Below are 19722 nucleotides of genomic sequence, written 5' to 3' on the forward strand. Positions count from 1 at the left end.
AGTGAACTGCAATAACCATCCAAAGAGTGCATAGTTGCTAGGTTTGTAGGGGGAATGAATATATTTTTAGATCTGTTGATAGAGCTGGGAAGAGCAGACAAGCTTTTAGTTATGCAAATTCTTTATCAAGTCTGGAAAGCTTTTTTGGGTATAACAGAAGCTACTGCCTCTCTCTAAATACAGTGAGTCTTCTGAATCTGTCTGTGCTCCCAACAAAGGTGATAGTGGTGCACAGTTTCTGTGTGACTCATAGAATATTAGCATGATGGGGTTTGGTAACTCTGCAGGTTGCTGCTGTGTTTCTTTAGCTCAGGAGGTAGTGGAGACAGATAGTGTCAGCAGATTCAAAAAGGGATTGGACAGGTTCATAGATATGAGGAAACTACCTCCATTTGCCCCAGGGAGGTTTAGATTTGATATTAGGAAAAATTTATTCACTGAAAGGGTGGGCAGTCAGGCATTAGAATAGGCTACCAAGGGAAGTGGTGAAATCACTGTCCCTGGAAGTGTTCAAGAAATGTCTGTTTGTGGCACTTGGGGACACGGTTTAGTGATGAACTTGGCAGTGCTGGTTTAACAGTTGGACTGAATGATCTTTGAGGTGTTTTCCAGCCTTAATGATTCTGTGATTCTACATCCAAAACAGCTGCTAAATGGAATAGGCAGGAATAGATCTTTTAATATTTGTATTGATGTGATGGATGCTGGGAGGAGAAATGGGCCACAGGGAATGGCCAGACTCATGTGCTCTCCCTAAACAGCATCACTTAGTGTGTCTGTCACTGTGCTAACATGTAAAGACATCACTTTGTCCCAATATGGTATCATACAATTTCTTAAATTCAGCTGATCAGTTTCTCTTACAGATCCTAAAGATCTATCTCAAACCAGCAATAAGGATTTGAATCAAATATGCAGCCTGTATATTTCAAAGTCCCCAGCAAACTTCTTCACACTATTGAGAACATATTTAACTTCTTTTTTCACTGAGAGTTACTAAGCTTTATTTCATTTTGGATGTGTGTATAGTAAACACATGCTCCAAAGAATCTGTGTTCTCTTATCTAGGAAGAGACAAATATTTTAAGGGGCATCCTATGTTAATTGTTTTGTAGCTAATATTATCAGCATGGGTCTGTTTATTGGGAAGGGTGAAATCTTATAATGGAAAATAGGATTTCTAGTTATGGGCTAGGTACTGGTACATTTATTCAAGTGGTTGTTGAGTATATTTATAGTTTATAGCAGGATGTTTCTTAGTTTTGTCTGTGGTATACTTTAAGTTCCTGACAGAGTGTATGCTTTTTGTTTAAGACTAATCTTTGAGCATCTTTCAGGGGTTTTGACCACGCTCTCTTGGTATTTCATCAATTTGGTGTACCTAAGAAGGATGAGGGCAAACTTGCATAAGGATGCGTTTCATGTGTTTATGTGACTCATTTTGGGTTCTGTTGTTTTGTTTTGAATATAGGTGAATATCTGTCAGCTTTAGGAAGAGGATAGTTTTGCTGTATGAAGCATAGTAGATGTGAGATTGCAGTTGCTCCTGAAGTGAAATTCTGTAGTTTTCTTGTTTGGCTAAATGTGTGAGATTTATTGTTATTTCCTCTCCGCACAAACCTTCCCCAGTACCAGTGGTGATATAAGGGTTTAAGTGGTCTCTCTGACACACCTGCACCTGAAGCTGCTCCCTAAATTGGATGTCCTTTGCTGGGTTTGTGTTGTTTTTCTTTAAAAAGCACCCATAGAAAACAAGAACCTGAGCCATTAATGTGTTTATTTTAAATCAAAGGAAATAGTTGGAAACTGCCTTAGGAAACAAGTAATGCATGTAGTTACTTCAACAGATTTCAGAGAATAAAGAAATCCCTAGGGAAAAAAAAAAAAAGGGCTCATAACAGTACAGTAGTCTCCTGACCTGGAACAGTGCTGCTGAGACAGCAGGGATGAATATTCGTTTTGGCTCTGCCTTGCAAGGTGGAAGGGTCCTCGCCCAGACAGGCCAGGCAGGCAGCTTCTCCACTTTTCCCATCAAGTGTTATCTCAAATCCTTTGAAGCTTCCTTATCAATGTTGTCTTACCCTTTCTGCATAGTTCTGTAAGAGCTTTTTATCATTTCCTGGGCCAGGCTGTATTATAAAACCAGTTGGAGAAACAGTGCTGCTGTTGTTACTGAAATAATTGCCTCTTGCGCTTTCCCCAGCTTGTCAGAACATGCACTCAGCTCTTTTTCATAGATTGTGGCACACAAATTCCTGTAATGCACTGCTAATGGGGATCTCAAAGCAAATTATCTTATGATTAAAACCAATGTACAAATGAGATTGTTCTTCTGAGAAATTCAGACCAGTAGCCCACACTTCTAGTCACAATAGCGCATTCAGTATATTAAGTCTGAATGCCAATCTTCACCAGAAGAGTTCAGGTGTCTTCAGCTCATGCTTCATTTCTTTCTGAAGGAAGAAATAAAATTTTGATAATGTACTGAATGCTTTGGTGGTTACAGAGGAATTTCCTTACAATCCCATCTGGTGAAACCAGTGTGCTTTAATGGAGAATGGTAATAGCTTTTGACGCTTTTATCTGAACTTCATATGTCACGTTTAATTCAGCTATGTATTGTTTACTTGAGCCTTCCCACAGGGAATTACATGCAAGTGGCAGGCCTGGGTAATTAATGGTAGGTAGCAGTTGTCAGGATTTAATTTCTGAGATATTTGATGTCAACCTCCTTTCTACTGAAAAGAGAAGGCTTGGTGTTGAAAGGAATAGAGTCAGGGTCCTGATCTGGTGTATGAACCACTGAGGTGGAACAGGTGCTGCTGCTGAGAGTCAGAATGGATTAGGCTTTTGTTAAGTAGTTCAGGGGAATATTCTCAATAAAGTAAATAATGTCAATAGCTTGGGAGCAGAAAGTCTATGTTTTGTTTCCACTATACAAAAAAGAAGTCTTTCAAAATGGTGTTGAAGGATTATTTATTTTTGTCTAGCCTACCTGTTTAACTGCCAATTTAAAATGGATAATTTAGATGAATGGGCTTTTATGAGTACTCTATAAACAAAGTGAGAGAAGACTAGATGCTGTGAGATAGAAATGTTCTGTTAAGTGTAAAAGAAGTATTAAATATCATTATCCAGTCAGATAACAGGAAATGCGGCTCCCTGGGATTGCTGGGTTTTGTAGGTTTTTTTTGTATGTTTGGGTTTTTGGTTGGTTTGTTTGTTTTGGGTTTTGTTTGTGGTCTTCCTTTTGGTATGACATTTTCCTATGCAAGGCAGTTGTATTTTAGGTCGAGTGAGTCTACTCCTTCAGCCTTCTGGGAATAGCATACTGTATTTACTGGCTACTTTTGACAGTGTTCCTTGAAGATGTTACAAATGTACATGATTGCTATTTTATTTATGACTGTGACATTGTGTTTCCAGCTAGGATTTTTCTTTGGAAAGGCCTGGAGAGGGTGGAGTACCATGTAACAACAGTCCTTTATGATTTCAACGTTGGTTTAATCAAATATTACTTTGTATTTTACCCACACCTGCTGACTTAGAATAATCCATTGGTTTTCTAGCAATGAGCATGTCAATGCAAAATATAAGTTTAATTTTCTGTACTAAATTCTGCTTTGGGGACTAAGTCCCCAGAGGTCAATTAAGTGTTCATGAAAACCTTTGTGGAATATTGAATTTCGTATTGAAATCTGTGTGGTTAAGCACTTTGCTTTGATACATATTCCTCTTTGAAGTTGTGGTGGGGGTTTTTTGTATGTTTTGTGGGAGTTTTTTGTGTGGTTTTTGGGTTTTTTTTACAATTGCAAAATTCCCATTCAGAAACACTGAATTAATAAAAGACTGCAAGATCTAAATAGCATTTAAAATATCGCAAGTTCAAACGCTTATGCTGAGATTTGAATGCACAAAATACATTTTAGATATTGGATGTGTTATATCCATGTCTTATTTTTATTGAATTTTTTTGGAAAGATATAGCTTCCTGATAAATAGAGGCCAAATATGTAGAGATATATATTTTTTATATTTCATCAGTTTCTCAAAGATTATTTTCTGATCTGAAGAAGGTCAGTTCCTCCTTCTGCATCAGCTCTGCAGTTTTGCCTTGTCTTCCAATCTCCCCCATGTGTCTAGCTGGCTTCTGCCATCCTTGGTTGTACATAAAATTCTTTCCCTGCAATTGCCCATCAGGTTTTAATGAAATAGCTTTGCTAATAGGCTATTTAGCTTTCCTTTCAGGCTTCATTATCCTTGGCCACGTGTTGTCACTGGCTTTCTTTTTGTGTTGTGCTTCCTTGAGCCTGCCTTTCTTTTCCTCTCCCTGCTTTTCTCAGTCGCGGTGCAGCAGGGATGCCTCTGCCAGCTCTGGGGGTTTGTCAGTGGGGAGTGAGTCAGAGGGCTCAGAGCTGCGGCCTCTGGGGCGGTCCCAGCCCCCGAGGTGGGAACAGACAAAGCAATCCTTGCCTATCACATGAAAGGAATAAGCCGTTTTGCTGACTTGTCACTTTGTGCTCTTACAGACCATGAAGAAACAAATTCTGTAATTGGTAGGCATGTGTAATCAGAGTCACATCAGGGAGGCATGGAAATGTTTCTGAGAAGTGGTAGTAGTGCAGTTACTTGGGAATATTGATGTTTCACATCAGGACTTAGGGGAGAGTGCAAGTGCTGAGATCCTTGGGTCTGGAATTCCTCTCTTTTGTAGTGTCAAGTTCATTATTTTGTACCACAAGGGTAGCTACATGGAAGGCTCGCAGTTAGTTGCACAGGAGAGCATATGGACTGGTTTGGGTTTTCTTTTCTTTCTTTCCAAGAGACTTTATGTGAGTCAGTGTCTCCATGGTGTGCTTTTCCAGTAAGAGAAGTTTTCCTTAGCATTGGAGTGTCTTTCAGTTATACAGCTTTACAGTGTAGTCTGCTAAACAACCTGAAATAAAATGTATATACTGTAAGAAGAAAATAGGCAAACTGGAAAAATACTCAAATCTTCTAAAGCAAACTGGTAGAACTATGTTGATACTTTCCTCTCTTGCCTCTTCCTCTTTTTAAGATTTTTAAAATATCAGACTAAATAGAAATTTTATTAGAATCTTGACACATCCTCATGCAAATATGTTTTTGAGATGTGCTGATTTAATCTGTTTTGACAGTGGGAGAGATTCTGAGGTCTGATTGTCTCCATCTTCAATGAGAGAGAGAAAGAAGTTGGAGAACTGCATTTTTCCAGTACTGTTATTCTGGTGTACAGTTCAGTCAGGAAAAGATTTTAAATGTCTTATGACATCGAAATAATTGTGAAGATCCCAAGATGGTAGTGAAAAAGAATTTTTGTCTTTGATATTTGTTTAATCCCTCTTTTCAAGGGCTCCCTCTTGATTTTGGTAAAAGAAAGAGGTGGGTACAGAAGGCTGACACAGCCAGGAAAACTGACAGAGTTGGAGGTGCCATAGCAAAAGTCTTGTAAGTGATCAGGTGGTATTAAAAGTGCTACATAAAAACAGGTGTGGTTTCAATCAATGTTACCTTTTTATTTTACCAGAGGCAGTAAGATGGTGTCAGTGGTGATGAGGCAGGCGGTGCTGTGAGCACTGCCCAGCTGCTGGGTGAATCCTCATCTGCTCTCCAAAAGATTTGGTGGCTATTTCGGTCAGTCTTGTGCAGTCTAGAAAATTACATCACATTACATATTAACCTTGATGCACATGCAATCCATATTATAAATGGCATTGAAAGAGCCATTTTGAGGGTAAGCTGTGCTATCCTTTGTTTCCCACTGAAGAAATGCTCATCTCAGATAGCAAAAATGTCCAAACTTGTGTTGCCGTTGCTGCCCCGGTACAATAGAAGGATGCCCTTGTCCTTCCGGTGCCGCTGGCCTCAGCTCAGTGCCTGGCTCTTGGCCTCAGCTGGGGGGTGCCTCAGTGTGCCATGGGGGAGCCGAAGGAAGCAGAAAGCTCCTGTGTCCCTTAGGCTCCTTCCTACCCCCTGGTCCTGGCTAACAGGAACTCTAGCGTCACGCACTTTCGGAAATTAATCTGCAGTGCTTTATCTTTTTCTTTCCTCTTTTCTTCCATGTCTGTGTTTTTCCTAATTTTGGCATTCTTCATATGTATTTCCTTTTCTTGAAGGCAGAGGAAGCTCAGTTAACGCTGCATATTTGTCACCGATGGTGGCCTTTCTCCCCCGCCTCCACCGTGTGCGCTCTGTCTCCTTTTGCCAACCGTGATATAAATTAGCAAAATGTAGCTCTAGAGAATACATCAGATGCAGAGTGGAGAGTCTAATGGGATATGAGAATTGATGAAAGACCCATTTATATGTTCAACAGCAGCCTTTTCCTGTGGGTTATTTTCAGCATCAGCTCAGGAAATGTGCTTGTGGAGCTCTGTGGCACAGTGATATTCCAACTGCATTCTAATGTAGTAGTATCTGTAAAACAGTATGATTTTTAGGTGGCACAAAATAAATGTGCAAAGAAAGTGATCAAAATATGAACTTAGCTTTTTATTTAAATGCCAACAGTGATATTAATTTGCCACATTTACCCAGCATTTATATTTGACCTAGTTAAAGATGTTTTAATGAATATATTTACAAAACTGTGCAGCTATGTTGTTTCAATGCACTAAATAAAATTTAGGTAAAGAAATGCTTGGTTTTATTTTAAATGCTAGAATCCAGTAAGCTTCATTTAGAAACATAAACTTTATGCAAGTTTTAATTTTTCTTTGAAATACCTTTGTGATTATGAAAAACTGTTCTACTCAAGCAGAAGAAGACTAAAGAAATCTTTAAGATGCATATAAATAAATAAAGGTAGTTTTTACCAAATCTACCATTTTGAAAGCTACAACCTGAGCCTTATGGCTCAGTGATTTCAACTGATGAAAGTTCACTTGGGTTTTTTGTTTCTTTTTTCCCAGTGGTGTTTGTGGAGGTGGGCTGTTCTGTACAGCACTCCATCTTTTTAGAGAAGACGAAAAGTTTATAAAGACTGTCTAAATCCCATTCTTCTAATTTGTGCAAAAGATTAGAGGAAGACATAGCACAAGTCTAATAAATAATCTTGCAAGCAGCTCAGTTATTCTTTACTCTCAGTCTGTGTTACTCTTGACCAAACTATTTCACCCTGTCTTTTCTGACATATTGTCCAGGAAGCTGCATCAGCTCCTGTGCATGCAGAGTTGTGTGTTTAGGAACTAAGCCACTCCATTTTTATTTCAGATCTAGGTCACTGCCTCTTGAGTAATCTGTTACTCAGCTTTTGTCATCTTCTCAATATCTGGTATGTAAAAAAACCCAAGTGCAATAGGATGTGCATTATTTTTAAATTGAGTGAGCAGCTGTTTGAAGAGAGATTTTGGAGCCCTGATTCAGGAATAGTCATGCAAAAATCATAAAACTAATGCTGAGTCAATAGAGAAGATATTGGGTAGGGCCTTGCATTAACTGTGATTACAGTGAGCAGAAGTAGCTATGCATTGAAATGTCACTGTAGCTCTGGCAGGGTAAGATCAATTTTATTTGAAATGGGTACTAATAGGAAGTTTTGTTCTCACTTGGTTTGAGTTTTCCCTTTCCTATTTGATACATTTGTTTTGACTTCTTTTGTCGCAATTACATTCTAGTTTACCAGAAGTCTGTTTAGTGTGTGCTAGAGTTCTCTTGTGGTTTTTCCTTTTTATGTGACTGGAAAATGAAGTGTTGTTTTTATTCTGATCCTGCTGTCCTTTCCCAATCTACTTCATCCCACAAGGGTCTGTTTTGTGAGTTGAGGGAAGTTAGAATAAGAGGTCCTGATTGTGAACGAGTGCCATATTTTTCTGGTCCTTTTTTATATTGCTTTTGCCAGGAGCTTCTTCCGAAGATCTTTCCCATGAGCATTGCAGCTCTTCCTATGGAACAAGAATTAATGATAGGGGAAGGCAAAAAGATTTAAATTCTACTGTAAATCTCTGCAAGGAGATAATTTGAGAGCTGTTCACACCTTTTTTAAACTGTTCTTTCTAAAGTCATGCTGCAAAGTATGCTCATGACTGTAAATTCTCTTCACCTACCCTGGGAGACAGGTAATCCCTCACAGCATTTGGCGGTGATGGAAGCACCAGTGCAGGGATCCCTTTCCCCTTACATGCTTCCAGCCAAGGGTTTAAATCCCTAGGTTTTGCCACAGTATTTCACCTTACAGTACTAGTGCTCCATACTGTCCCATTGTACCCTCCTGGATCATATTCTGCTGCATTGGCATCATCTGCTTTGGGCAGCTTTGCTGGGCTGGGTAAGATAAGGAAGACTCCTGGCCTAGGCTGCATTTCACTCTCATTTTTTGCTTCATGGTCCAATATGCCCAAAGCAGAATGGAAAAGCAGAGGGACATGGAGATGACAGTGAGGGAGGGGATTTTTTAGCTCTAATGGTAGACAGTCACTGTTGTTCAGAAGGTCTGAAGTTCAGGTGACAGTTCTGAATTTATGACAGGTTAGGCTCCAGGTGCATCTAGAGTGATATGAGATTCATCTTTATGCTTTCTAGACTGGCTTGTGAAAGGAATTGTGCTGGTGTTGACTTCTTCAAGCTGGTTGTGGAGGGAAGGTATTCAGCAAAATGTAACTCATCCAAAAGGTGCAGTAATTGATGCCTTTACTAATCTTGCTGATCAGTTATCTCATTATATATTTTCTTAAACATTCCATAGAAACCCACTTGTGATCTTGGTTAGTATTCATGATTATTTGTCAATCTGAGTGTCTGTCCTGCTTGTCCTGATGTCAGCTGTGCCTGGCTGTTCAGGAGCTGAGCTGGCCCACTGTGGGCACCAGTTTTTTTGCAGACTTTTAAAGCGAGACCTCTGTCTTTCCTATCCTTTTCTTTTCTAATGTGGCTTTGCTGTGGTGAGTGTAGAAACATCTGAAGCATGCATGTGTGTTTATGTTGAACTTTCCAGGGAACTGAGGAATTGTCAACAAACGTCTCACTGAAGATGACTTCGGTGAGAGGCTGCCTGTGGTGAGCCATTCTTGGGTGCCTCTGGCCTCAGGAGCTCACGTTTGCAAATCGCAGCTAAATAAGGTGATAATTTGAGATCTGTTTGCACCTTTTTTTAAACTGTGCTTTTTAAAATTGTGCCATGGAAATATGGGCATGACTCTATTGATCATAGTGTGCCTGAAGTAGGGTTACTGACAAAATGAATTATTTAATAAATTTTGTACCTGTTTTTGTAATGTGAAGCACATGTGACAAATGCAGGGTTTTTGTTTTGAGTTGTTTTTTGATGCTATTTGTTATTGTTGTTTTTTGGTTTGTTTTTTGTGGTGTTTTTGCTCAGAATGTGAGTCAGCTGTATTTTTCTTTCATCTCATTGAGGAAAGTAGTATGTGCTGCATTGACCTGAGGGTAACAAATGCTAAACCAAATGCTGCTGGCTGCAAACACTGGGATAACTTGGTTCAAGCAAGTCAGGTGCAGAAGTTTGCAACATGCTCAGCCAAGTATAGAAGGAGCTGCCAGTGGCATGATCTAACAGCCCAAATGTCATGGCAGCTCTCACAGTGTTTGTGATATCCTCCTTGCCCAGAAGTCCCAGGTGTAATCAGTGAGTGCCAGAGGTAAGGACTGGGACAGAGAGGGTAGTTCTTGGTGTTTGTCCTGGCAAGAGCAAACTCCTGGCATTTCCACGTGGCCTCTCTCAGCAGCCAGCCCATTGCCCAGGAGGCAGCAGACAGCTTTCAAACTGAATGAAAATGCATTTCAAGTAGATTGTATTGAGCTTTTCTTTTGATAGTGTATTTCTGTCATCAAGATCCTGGCTTTCTGTAAAAAAAGTGAACACTAATGAGTGCATACAATACACAATACTTATGAAGTTGTTTAAAATAATTCAGTTTCAATTCTTGAAGTCTTTAAATTGAAATTTGAAAAAGGAACCTGGAGTGCACAAACTCTTTTCAGTTGTAGTTGCTCAGCTGGCTGCTAGTAGTTTCTGTTTTCTAGCTGTGATTCTTGAGGAGTGTTTATATTTGTAATTGAATCCTTAAAATTCCCTAACCAGCTTGTAGAGAATATAGCACAACAGTGCTAAGCAATGCAAATAGTCATGGATTCATTGGTATGGTTTGTTTGCCCCTTGTTTTGTGCTTTTTTTATTTTAAAGACCACTGTAGAGGTCTGTTTTATTCCTTGCCATGCCAAGTGTGGCAGGATCATTCACAGAAGGAACTAATGAATCTCACAGGCATGATCTGTTTAGTTAGTCTTAAAAGATATAAAGAAAAAGAAGATAAAAATCATGTCATGTTCCTTGGGATCACACCAATAAAAATTCATATCTGGTTGCCTTTTTTCTTGTTATTAGTCGTAATAATAATAATAAATTAGTATCATTGGCTTCTTACTGCAGAAGAACAAATGGCGTAACTTTAGTGCTGTTGTGTAAAATCATATTTGAGAGGGCACCTTGCTATCTTGCTCTCTTGCTTGAAAAAGCACCATTTTTGGCAGAGAAGCTGAAGCCCAAGCCACTTGGCTGCAATAAGGCAAGCAGTCTCCAGGGCTGGCAGCCCCATCAGCACTGCGAGACACAGCAGCATCCACCAGCCTTTCTCACACTGTCCACTACCCCTGGAGAAGAGAGATGGGATCTCAGCTTCAGCTTTTTTCATCTGTGAGTCTGTCATTAACCAGAGAGGTGACTGGTGCTGTAGAAGTAATCCTCCTGGCCTGGGTTGCATTTCATCTTCATCTGCTGCTTCATGGTCCAGTGTGCCTGAAGGAGAAATGAAAAGCAGGGGGACATGACAAAAATAAGGGATGGGTTATTTTTAGCTCTAATGGTAAACAACTACTGTTGTTCAGGGAATCTGAAGTTCAAATGAGGGGTGAATATTAAGCTCCAATTAAGCTCCAGGTGCATCTAGAGTGATATGAAATTCATCTTTGTGCTTTCTAGACTGGTTTGCTGGTGTTGACTTCTTCAGGCTGCTTGTGGATGGGAGGTATTGCAGCAAAATGTAACTAATCCAAAAAGTGCTGTAATTGATGCCTTTACTAATCTTGCTGATCACTAATCTCTTTATGTATTTTCTTAAACCTTCCATAGGAGCCCACACATGATCTTGGTTGGCATCCTTTATTATCTTAGTGCTTTGCCAAGTATGCTTGCTTTCTAGAACTGGTTTTCTTTTTCCAAAAACTTGCAGTAATTAAATAATAAAGACGCTGGACTGTCTTTAAAAAGAAGCATTAAATAAAAGCAGAAGAAATTCACTAAACAAAACAAATGGGTTATTAACCAAGCATTAATTTCACTTTTGCTTTGACTTTCCAGGAGCATCTTCTGTTGTTTGAGCACCCAAATCAGGGAATTGCTTCCTAAATTGTTTTGGGATATTAATTCGAGTTCTATATTTACAGTCCTTCCTTGAAAGAGATTCTGAATTTAGATAATATCAAACAGAAAAGATTCTATAGAACATTTTGTTTCTTTAGGTCTTTTACCATTGCATTTTCCCAGAAGTGAACAACTAGAGTTCATGGAGGGAATCAGTTGGTGAGGCATGCTTACAGCTATTGGGAGTATGAGGGGCTGTGAAAAAATGACAATGTTATCAGCTATTGCCTTCACAGAGATCCAGTGTGCTTTTAGGTCTTAAAAAACTAGCAGCAGAATATGCCTTAATTACTAAAATTGATTGCAGGGAATGGTGATGTTAAAAACTGAAAATGGATAAGCACTAATAATAGTTGCTTGCTCTCTGGGGAAAAATGAGGTGCAAGCAGCTGTGAAAAGATGGTGAAATGCTGTAATGATACGAAAAGGACTTGAGATGAGATATTATAATAGGGCATGTTAAGTTGCTCTCTGAAGTTCTGGTATGTTTTTTTAGTTGAGTAGGAACTTCAGTTTGTGTAATTTTGCCTGCATGTTGAAAGCTTGCTTTTAAAATAAATAAACATAAACACCCACAAAAAACCTGCAATAAAATACTGGAGGAAGAGACAGAAAGATAAAGAGGAGTAGACCAGAGACTCCTTTTAAAACAACAAAAGGATGAGAAATGAAGAGTTTAGCAGTGTTGTGTGCAAGGCTCTGTTCATTCAGCATTCCTACATATTTTTATTACTTACTGAAAGTAGGAAAAGGATCTAAAAATAATGAAGATCACAAGGAAACGTGTGTAAAGCAGTAGCGTGGATGAATCTATTTTAACAAATACTTTGGAGCTGTGGAAACTTGCTTTTTAGTAGTTATGGTGATGCTAACACTTGAAGTCATTCCAATATACTATAAAATACTTAATGTTGGAGCATTCCATGGCAGAGAATCTTTCTGAATGATCTCAGTCAACCTTAAAGTACTATTTGCTTTCTAAAGGAGTGGGAAACTGAGACTGAAATGGTAATTGTGACTTCAGGCCATAGTGCCCTATGGAGGGTCCAAATCAACTGTGTCTGAAAGTGAAGCCACAGGTGCATCTGAAGCTTCTATTATAAGACAAATAAACTAGTCTGAACTAGTCTTAGTCATCTCTTGAAGACAATAAGTGGTTTTTATGCTGATTCCCATGGTAATAGTCAGATGGCAATTGTTAAGTTTTGACAGTTTATCTTGCTGTATGTCTTGCTAGGAGCAGCATGTTTTATTTCATTAGTATTTTACTATTGCAATAGGAAAATACAGCACAACATAAATGCATCATCCCATAAGCTGCTCATTCCAAGGCAAACAAGTGATTCCTTCATTTTATGTGTGAAATAAAAAAGCCCCACATCTATATTTAGATTACTTGCTCATGAGATATGGCAAGATGTTCTTACTCAGTGCACAGCACAGTGAGTTGGCAGGGCTGGTGTTTCACATGACTGATAATGCAGAAGTTTCTATGGGTAGTGCTGTGGGTAGGACAAAGAATCGTGATGAAGAGGGAACAAGATAGAGACAGTTCACAGTATCCCCAAAATACCTATCAGAAGAGCCACTTAAAATAAGCCTTACTGCATGCTTGTGGTATTTTGGAAAAGGGGCATTAATATGTGCTAGAAAATACTCTGTTTATTTAAAGATTTACTACTATTTCCAAAGGCAGTTAAAGTGCAAGGGATTTCACTTTATCCAGAGATAACTTTAAGAGAAGCATACAAACACTTACGTTATAGATGACTTCAGAGGTAAAAGTACAGACAAGAGTAATCAGTAAATACAGATCTGCTTTCTGTTTCACCAGAAAAGCTGTAGCATTTACCATGAAAGGTTAAGGTGTAATGTCTGAGGGTAATTGCCTGTTCTTCAGCATGTGGCTGATAAATACAAATGAACACAGTAACTCTTGTCCCCATTTTCTATGAAGAGGACACAACTGGAGATATCACCACAAAGGTATCTACCCCGGCTCCAGTATTGCATCCTATCCCTGGACTGATGGCTTGTTTGATTCTGGAAAATAGCTGTGTGAACTGACTCTTGATCATCTAACCATCCAATGTGTTCTTTCTTTAAAAAGCAAAGAAAAGAAGGAAAACAGTATTAAAAATACCACTAAAAAAACCCTCAACAAGAGATTTATCATGTGGAAGAACCAGAGTGCTCTGAACTGAGCAAATACAGGATACAAGTGGAGTAGACAGTGTACGTAAGATTTTATACATGGTTCTCTCAGCTGTCACAGCTTCCTTTACATGAATAGTATGGGCATAAGCACCACAAAGGCCAGAAAAGCAGCTTACTGCTTAAATGTTGTGATTTATAGGAAGAAAAAAAATTTATACAGCGAGTGGCTGTCATTTGTGGACACTTACTTCACATCCTAATTATCACTATTTATTTATTTATTTATTTATTTATTTTACTGAAACTTTCTATTAAATAAGCTGATTAATCTTATGTTTAGAAATTGCTTCACACAACGCAAGCCAGCTAGTTTGTTCTTCATCCTTCAGTGGTGAGGGGATTGGGTTTGTACAAGTAAAACACAGCTTCATCTGGAAGTATTCTTGTTTCTGACTTCCAAAAGGGTAGATTTTCTAAAACTTCTGAGTCTTGGCATAGCTGCCCTGAAAAGTTTAAATGAAGAATGACAACAAAGTCTGGGAGTGGACATCCAGTAGAATATGCTGAGGCAAAAGAACAGTGATGTCACAGGTGTGAAAATAATGTTTTCTTGATGGAAGGAATCTCAGTTAAAGGAAATTAAAATGGCAGTTAAAACAAATATTAAGGGTAGAAAAAAGGGCAATAAAATGCCTATTAACAAAAATAGACATTAATGAATAATGGACTAAAAAGTATATTCCAGTGTTGTCAGAGTTAAAGCACTTAATATATTTTGCAGTAGGGGAAAAAATACCCTTGGTCAGAGATAGATTCAGTGACAGATGTGCATGGTAAAGCTGAGTAATTTAGTAAGGGAAGGAGCAGCAGTAATTTCTGTTGCAGGTTTTGACTAAAGCTGGGGCATATATCGACCTTATGTCATGCTACTGATGTAATAAAGATGTTTGTGTTTGTCATAATAAAAGCATATGAGATGGCATCTACTAAAATAAATATTCTCAGCTGACTGTGACGTATAAACTAGACAAGGAGTTTTCTGAATTGCTGAAGTCAATAAATAACTGCAGAAATCTTAGTTTCCTGATAGCATGATTCCAGGGAAAGCTCCAATAAAAAGCTGCTTTTTTTGTCTTCCTGAAACTTCTGGAGGTGCTATGGGAGCTGTCCCTGGCATACACCATATGCTGTTGTCATCAGCACCCATCTCTCTGCTGGCTGCCATTTTCCTGCATGCAGCTGATAATTTCCAAACCCAAATAAAGGGTGTTTCTCTGCACCCAGGGTGCTGCAGTCTTGGCTCAGGACCTCGTTGAACTCAGTGATGACCTTACAGTCTCCTTCCTTCCCCGCCCCGTTTGGTTAAGGGAGACAGTAACTGCTTGGGAGTTTCCCAAGTCCTTCCTGTGTTGTCATAATAGAACCAAGTTATTTTAATCTTCTCTGTGTCTTCATGGCTGACCAAGGTCTGTCCACAGGCCAGCTATTCTTTATCTCCAAATACATTTCTATTTGTGATCAGCATTTTTGTGTTGGTTTGTTTGTTTTTAACTCTATCTTGAGCACTGTGTAATAAACACTTTGCTGTAGCAGAATCCCCTTCCATGAGCTGCTGGGCACTCTTGCTGAGGGAGCCCCCAGTCCCTCTGTCCACGTTGCTGACAAACCTGTTTAACCATGCCAGTCCCAATACTGAGCCCAAGCCCTGAGGAATACTTCTGCTTTTCAGATTGCTAGCAGATACCTTCTGTGGGATCCATGGTGACAGATTTTCCTTCTGGTAGCTATCACAGATAGAGGTGGAGAGTCTGAATAGTTACCCTCCATCCCTGCTTTCCTCTGATTCAAAGCAAGGAAAAAAAACAGTCCTAACTATACCTTGCCTCAGGAGGCAGAGGGCCAGGTGTAAGGAGAAGTGTAGCCCTGGCAGTCATTGGCTGTATAAAATTAGGTGTTGGTCAGCCCAGTGAGATCTCTGCTGGCTGCAGCAGCTCATGGACAAGGTTTCCTGGATTTGATTTTTGTTTTGCAGGATAGCTAATCAGTTTGGGCTCATGTCAATAAATCTGTGGCATCCCAGCATCTTTTTGCAGACCTTGAACACAGATTATGTGATTTTTAGATAGCTTTAATGTAATAGGAAATTATTAGATATTTTTGAGGATTAAAAGTAGGAACCCAGAGATTTGGTGTGTTTCCATGTAACCTTCCAAAAACTTAAGGCTGTTTCCGCTAGTCTGTTTTCCTATCTATCTTTCCCTACCACCTTTTTTATTTTCTTCTAGAATTGCATTTCTTAAATCTCTACTGAATTGTCAAGGCTAGTTAGAGGAAGGAGATTGTGAGCCTGTCTCATGCAGTTCCTGTATTGCAAAAATGGCTGAAGCTAATAAAAAGAGACCTCTGCAATGATTGTACAGCAGCAGAACAAGATTTTTGTACAGCTTTGACAGCTCTCCAAAAGGTGTCTGTTTTGGGGGGATGAGTGTTCTTAATTGCAAAAGATTCTATATTCCTGCTTTTAAGAAGAGTTGTTGGACAGAATGGTTATGATATTGCTGTCACTGGAGCAGTTGTTTAGCATATACATTGAGAAACAGGCCTGTATGTATACGTGCATCAAGAATTTCACAAAGAAAGCTCCAGTGTGAGTACCATATCTGGAACAGGACCTGCTGCTGGGAGACAGAGGATAGCAAAATGGCTATGACCTTTTTTTATCCTGCACACAGTACAAATGTTGCTCTGTACATGGACATAGCAATAAGGGAATAGATTTATCAGACTTTGTTGTTAGGCGAACTCTGCTGGACATGAATAGTATAAATACTCCAAAGGTACTGTGGCTTTTGCTTGCTATCAATGAGCACTGTATCAATACTAGCGTATATAAAATGTTGCAGAGTTGCAAGTCCGCTGTGGAAAAGCCTCCAACTGCTATAATCTTCAGACTACCCTCTACTGTTTTCAGGGTGTCTGACACCAAGTAGATAATTTATCGTGGGGTGAAACAGAAAGCTCTTTACATAATTGAAGTTGATGTATATATTTTAATACTAGGTCCTTAGAAGAACACCATGATCATCCCGATGTGGTAATGGGAGATCTTCAGTCAGATGAGGAAGATATCATGAACAGTTCTGATGAAGATGATGACACAAATTCTGATTCCAGTAAAGGGGAGACTGATCCTCAAGAAGATAAACAGGTATTTTTTTATCTTTGTCTTCTGAAGTAATTTCTCACTCTTGCAGTATTTCATTAGTTGTAATGTGTTGGGATATTTTCAAATGTAAACCACCTGTTGAGGTTGAGGTCTGACCTTCTATTACCTTCTGTGAGTGTCAGCTTGGAATGATTTTCCTTATTTTAATTTTATTTCTTCTTCAAATGAGGAGCAGGAATACAGTGTTAACTACTCTGAATGAAATGAAGTTATGAGGGTCCTGTCCCTCCTTTTGGGGGTACCCGTGTTTTTACTTCTCAGCCCTGGACGCCCTGAAACCAGTCTGCCTGTAGACCAGTCCCTCTCCTCAGCACCAGTCCCGGCAGCTGTTTCCTTTGATAGTAGTTATATCTGCTTCCTTTCTTTAAAAATAATTAAAAACCAAAACAAAACAAAAACAAAGCCCCAACAAGACAAACAGAATAACCCAATGAAACTTTCTAGTGCTGGAAGAGAAGACTTGGCATGTTGGGCCTGAATGTTATTAAACCAAATGAGAGGACTAAATTGGGAAAGGAGAGTCCAGGGAAAAGCTTGTTCCTGTGAAACCAAACAAGATTTTACCTGTGTAGAAGCTAACTTACCTTGCATGCCTCTACAAATGCCCTCAGCCTTTCACAAGGGAGTTTTACGGGAAAGTGTCCCCATTAGGAGGGTTCTCAGGCAGGTTTTATGGAGTAATTCAGCGCTTGCTGTGAGGCATCTGCCGCCGCTTGCTTCAGCTGCCTGCGGCACGTGCAGCCGGCAGCTGGGAATTAACAACCACCTTCTCACAGCAAGAGCAGCTGCCGAGGAGAATGAAGCAGTCTCTGCATCCCCCATCAGCTGGGCTTGTTTCACTTTTCCTTACTGCAAGCATCTGGCTGTTTTGATGCTTTATATCTGTTAGGGGACTTACAGGGCTTCTTTCCAGTGTTGTGTCGGAGAGCCTTATTTGTATCCCTCTGGTTCCCCCATTAGAGACTCTCAGAGCCAGAGTATCTTTGTCTGAGCAAATGCAAAGTGGCCCTTTCAGCACCAGCTGGTATGAGAAAAGTCTTTCAAATGGGGTTGTGATATTTCATTTTGTAATTGTTTAGCGGTAGCATCTTGTTCTCAAAATATTAATTTTCATCTCATTTGCAACTGACACATTTACAGTGATGGCAGATACCTTGCTTTGCATAATTGACTTACTTGTGAATTCAGTCTTGCGGGGAGTGTGTCAGCTGTGCTTTCTAAATAGGCACCGTGGCCTGAGAATAGGTGTTACAATCTCGCCTGCATGTGATTGACTCACACTGGATAGATCTCAGTGTTCTTTGGAAATGAGTTTCATTTCATAAGAAAATTCCAGATCTGTGTGCAGATGTCTATAGTATATAAAATAAATAATGTATTTTGGACATATCTGGTGTTACACAAAACTATTTAATTTAGAAATCAATTTTAATTCAGTAATTAGGCATGGTGTTACTTAAATTCCAATGAAAAAATTAAGGTTAGATTTTGTTTATTATTTTGAGTGCAACAATATCATTAAAACCAACCTATGAGTACTATCTCTTCCATGGTTTGTTTTCCAGCACTTGAGACTAACTTCTAGATTTCAAGAAGAACTAAATCTTCAGAGAAATCTTGTAACATTAGTGCTTATGAATCAAAGTTTTGTGGATAAAATGCCACTGATACCTGATATTCTAAATAAACAGGTCAGTGCCCATATAGTACTACCACACTCAATACAGCCTTCCCAGGACTTCCATCTCACTTGCATTGTATATCCTGTGATATTTTAGGGCTCCTCATCCTCTCTTTCTTTGCAGCCCATTAAAATGAAAGCCTGAATGTGCAGTAGACGTGCTGACAGCTGGCAGCAGAGAAGCATATGGCAAACCATGAGAGCTGTTTGGAGAAAGGTGTTCCATCTGAGGGAGATCCTACATGGGAGTTACCCTGTGTAGCAAACACATTTGCATCCCGGTGCCTGCCCCATTTGCTTTGTTATACCTGTTACCTCTGTCTGAGGTTGGACAGGGCCACTGGTTTTTTGGAAGCCAAATGTGCATGTGAGACCCAAAATCATCTCCACAGTGTTTCAGGAAAATAACAAGGCTCACATATCTTCATCTTTGGAGTATAGTTGCTCTGTATTCCAGCAGCTCCATTAGTAGATTGTCAGAAACTGGCTATTCTCTTCAATGTGAATTTTTTCTGTTTTTTTTTTTCTCCTGTCGTCTTGTTTTCACTAAAGAAAACGTGTATGTCTTTTAAGATGTTCCTGAAACACATTTGAGTTCACTGCAAATATTACTGTTGCTGTATTAATCAGATGCAAAGAATCAAGTAAGATAGAAATACTACCTGTACTTTAGTACTTTTGCTAAACCAGTAATTGTTGTTTGCTAGAACTTCATTCATTATGGGCTTCAGTGCTTCCTGTAATAATTAAAAGAAACGGCTGAAAGTTTGCTCCTAGCTAATATTGTTGTTTCCAGATACAAGCTAAATTAATTTTCTCACAGATCCTGAAAAAACAGGTGTCAAAGCCAAGAGATTTCAAAGCAGTATGAAATATTTTTCTTAGAAGTAACTATCAAATAATTACATTGAATTTAAGGAACTAATAGCTGGAAATGATCTTTATGACAGTTTTAGTAGGTGCACAGTGTAACATGTAATTTTATTTGCAGGGTAAGGCAGCTGGAAAGAAAACAAAGGTTTACCACATTGCCAAGGAGATCATGAGCTCAGAGAAGGTGTAAGTGCAATGCTGTTCTTAATAACTATTCAATTTATTTTAATTGGGCAATTAAAATGTAACTGTTTGCTTTTTCTTGCTTTTCTGATAGGTTTGTGGATGTGCTAAAGCTCTTACACATTGTAAGTACGCAAAAAAAAAAAAGCAGTTTCCTTTTCTATGTATTTAATCTATTAAAGTTTTATGTTTAGGCTTTATGGT

The 19722-nt window shown here is 39.1% G+C and overlaps 1 protein-coding gene across 2 annotated transcripts in view; it reads left to right on the forward strand.

Annotated features, from left to right (window-relative positions):
• Positions 1 to 19722, forward strand: part of FGD6 (FYVE, RhoGEF and PH domain containing 6) — a 73327-nt gene that overhangs the window by 12418 nt on the left and 41187 nt on the right. For both annotated transcript variants that reach the window (XM_071423264.1, XM_071423263.1), the window contains exons 3-5: positions 16616 to 16763; positions 19454 to 19521; positions 19613 to 19643. In XM_071423264.1, the coding sequence (XP_071279365.1) occupies positions 16616 to 16763; positions 19454 to 19521; positions 19613 to 19643 (247 nt within the window). The remainder of the gene's footprint in view (positions 1 to 16615; positions 16764 to 19453; positions 19522 to 19612; positions 19644 to 19722) is intronic.

Source organism: Agelaius tricolor, unplaced genomic scaffold (genome assembly GCF_023055355.1).
Source record: "Agelaius tricolor isolate 1412-34295 unplaced genomic scaffold, bAgeTri1.0.p SCAF_3, whole genome shotgun sequence".
Taxonomy (NCBI): domain Eukaryota; kingdom Metazoa; phylum Chordata; class Aves; order Passeriformes; family Icteridae; genus Agelaius; species Agelaius tricolor.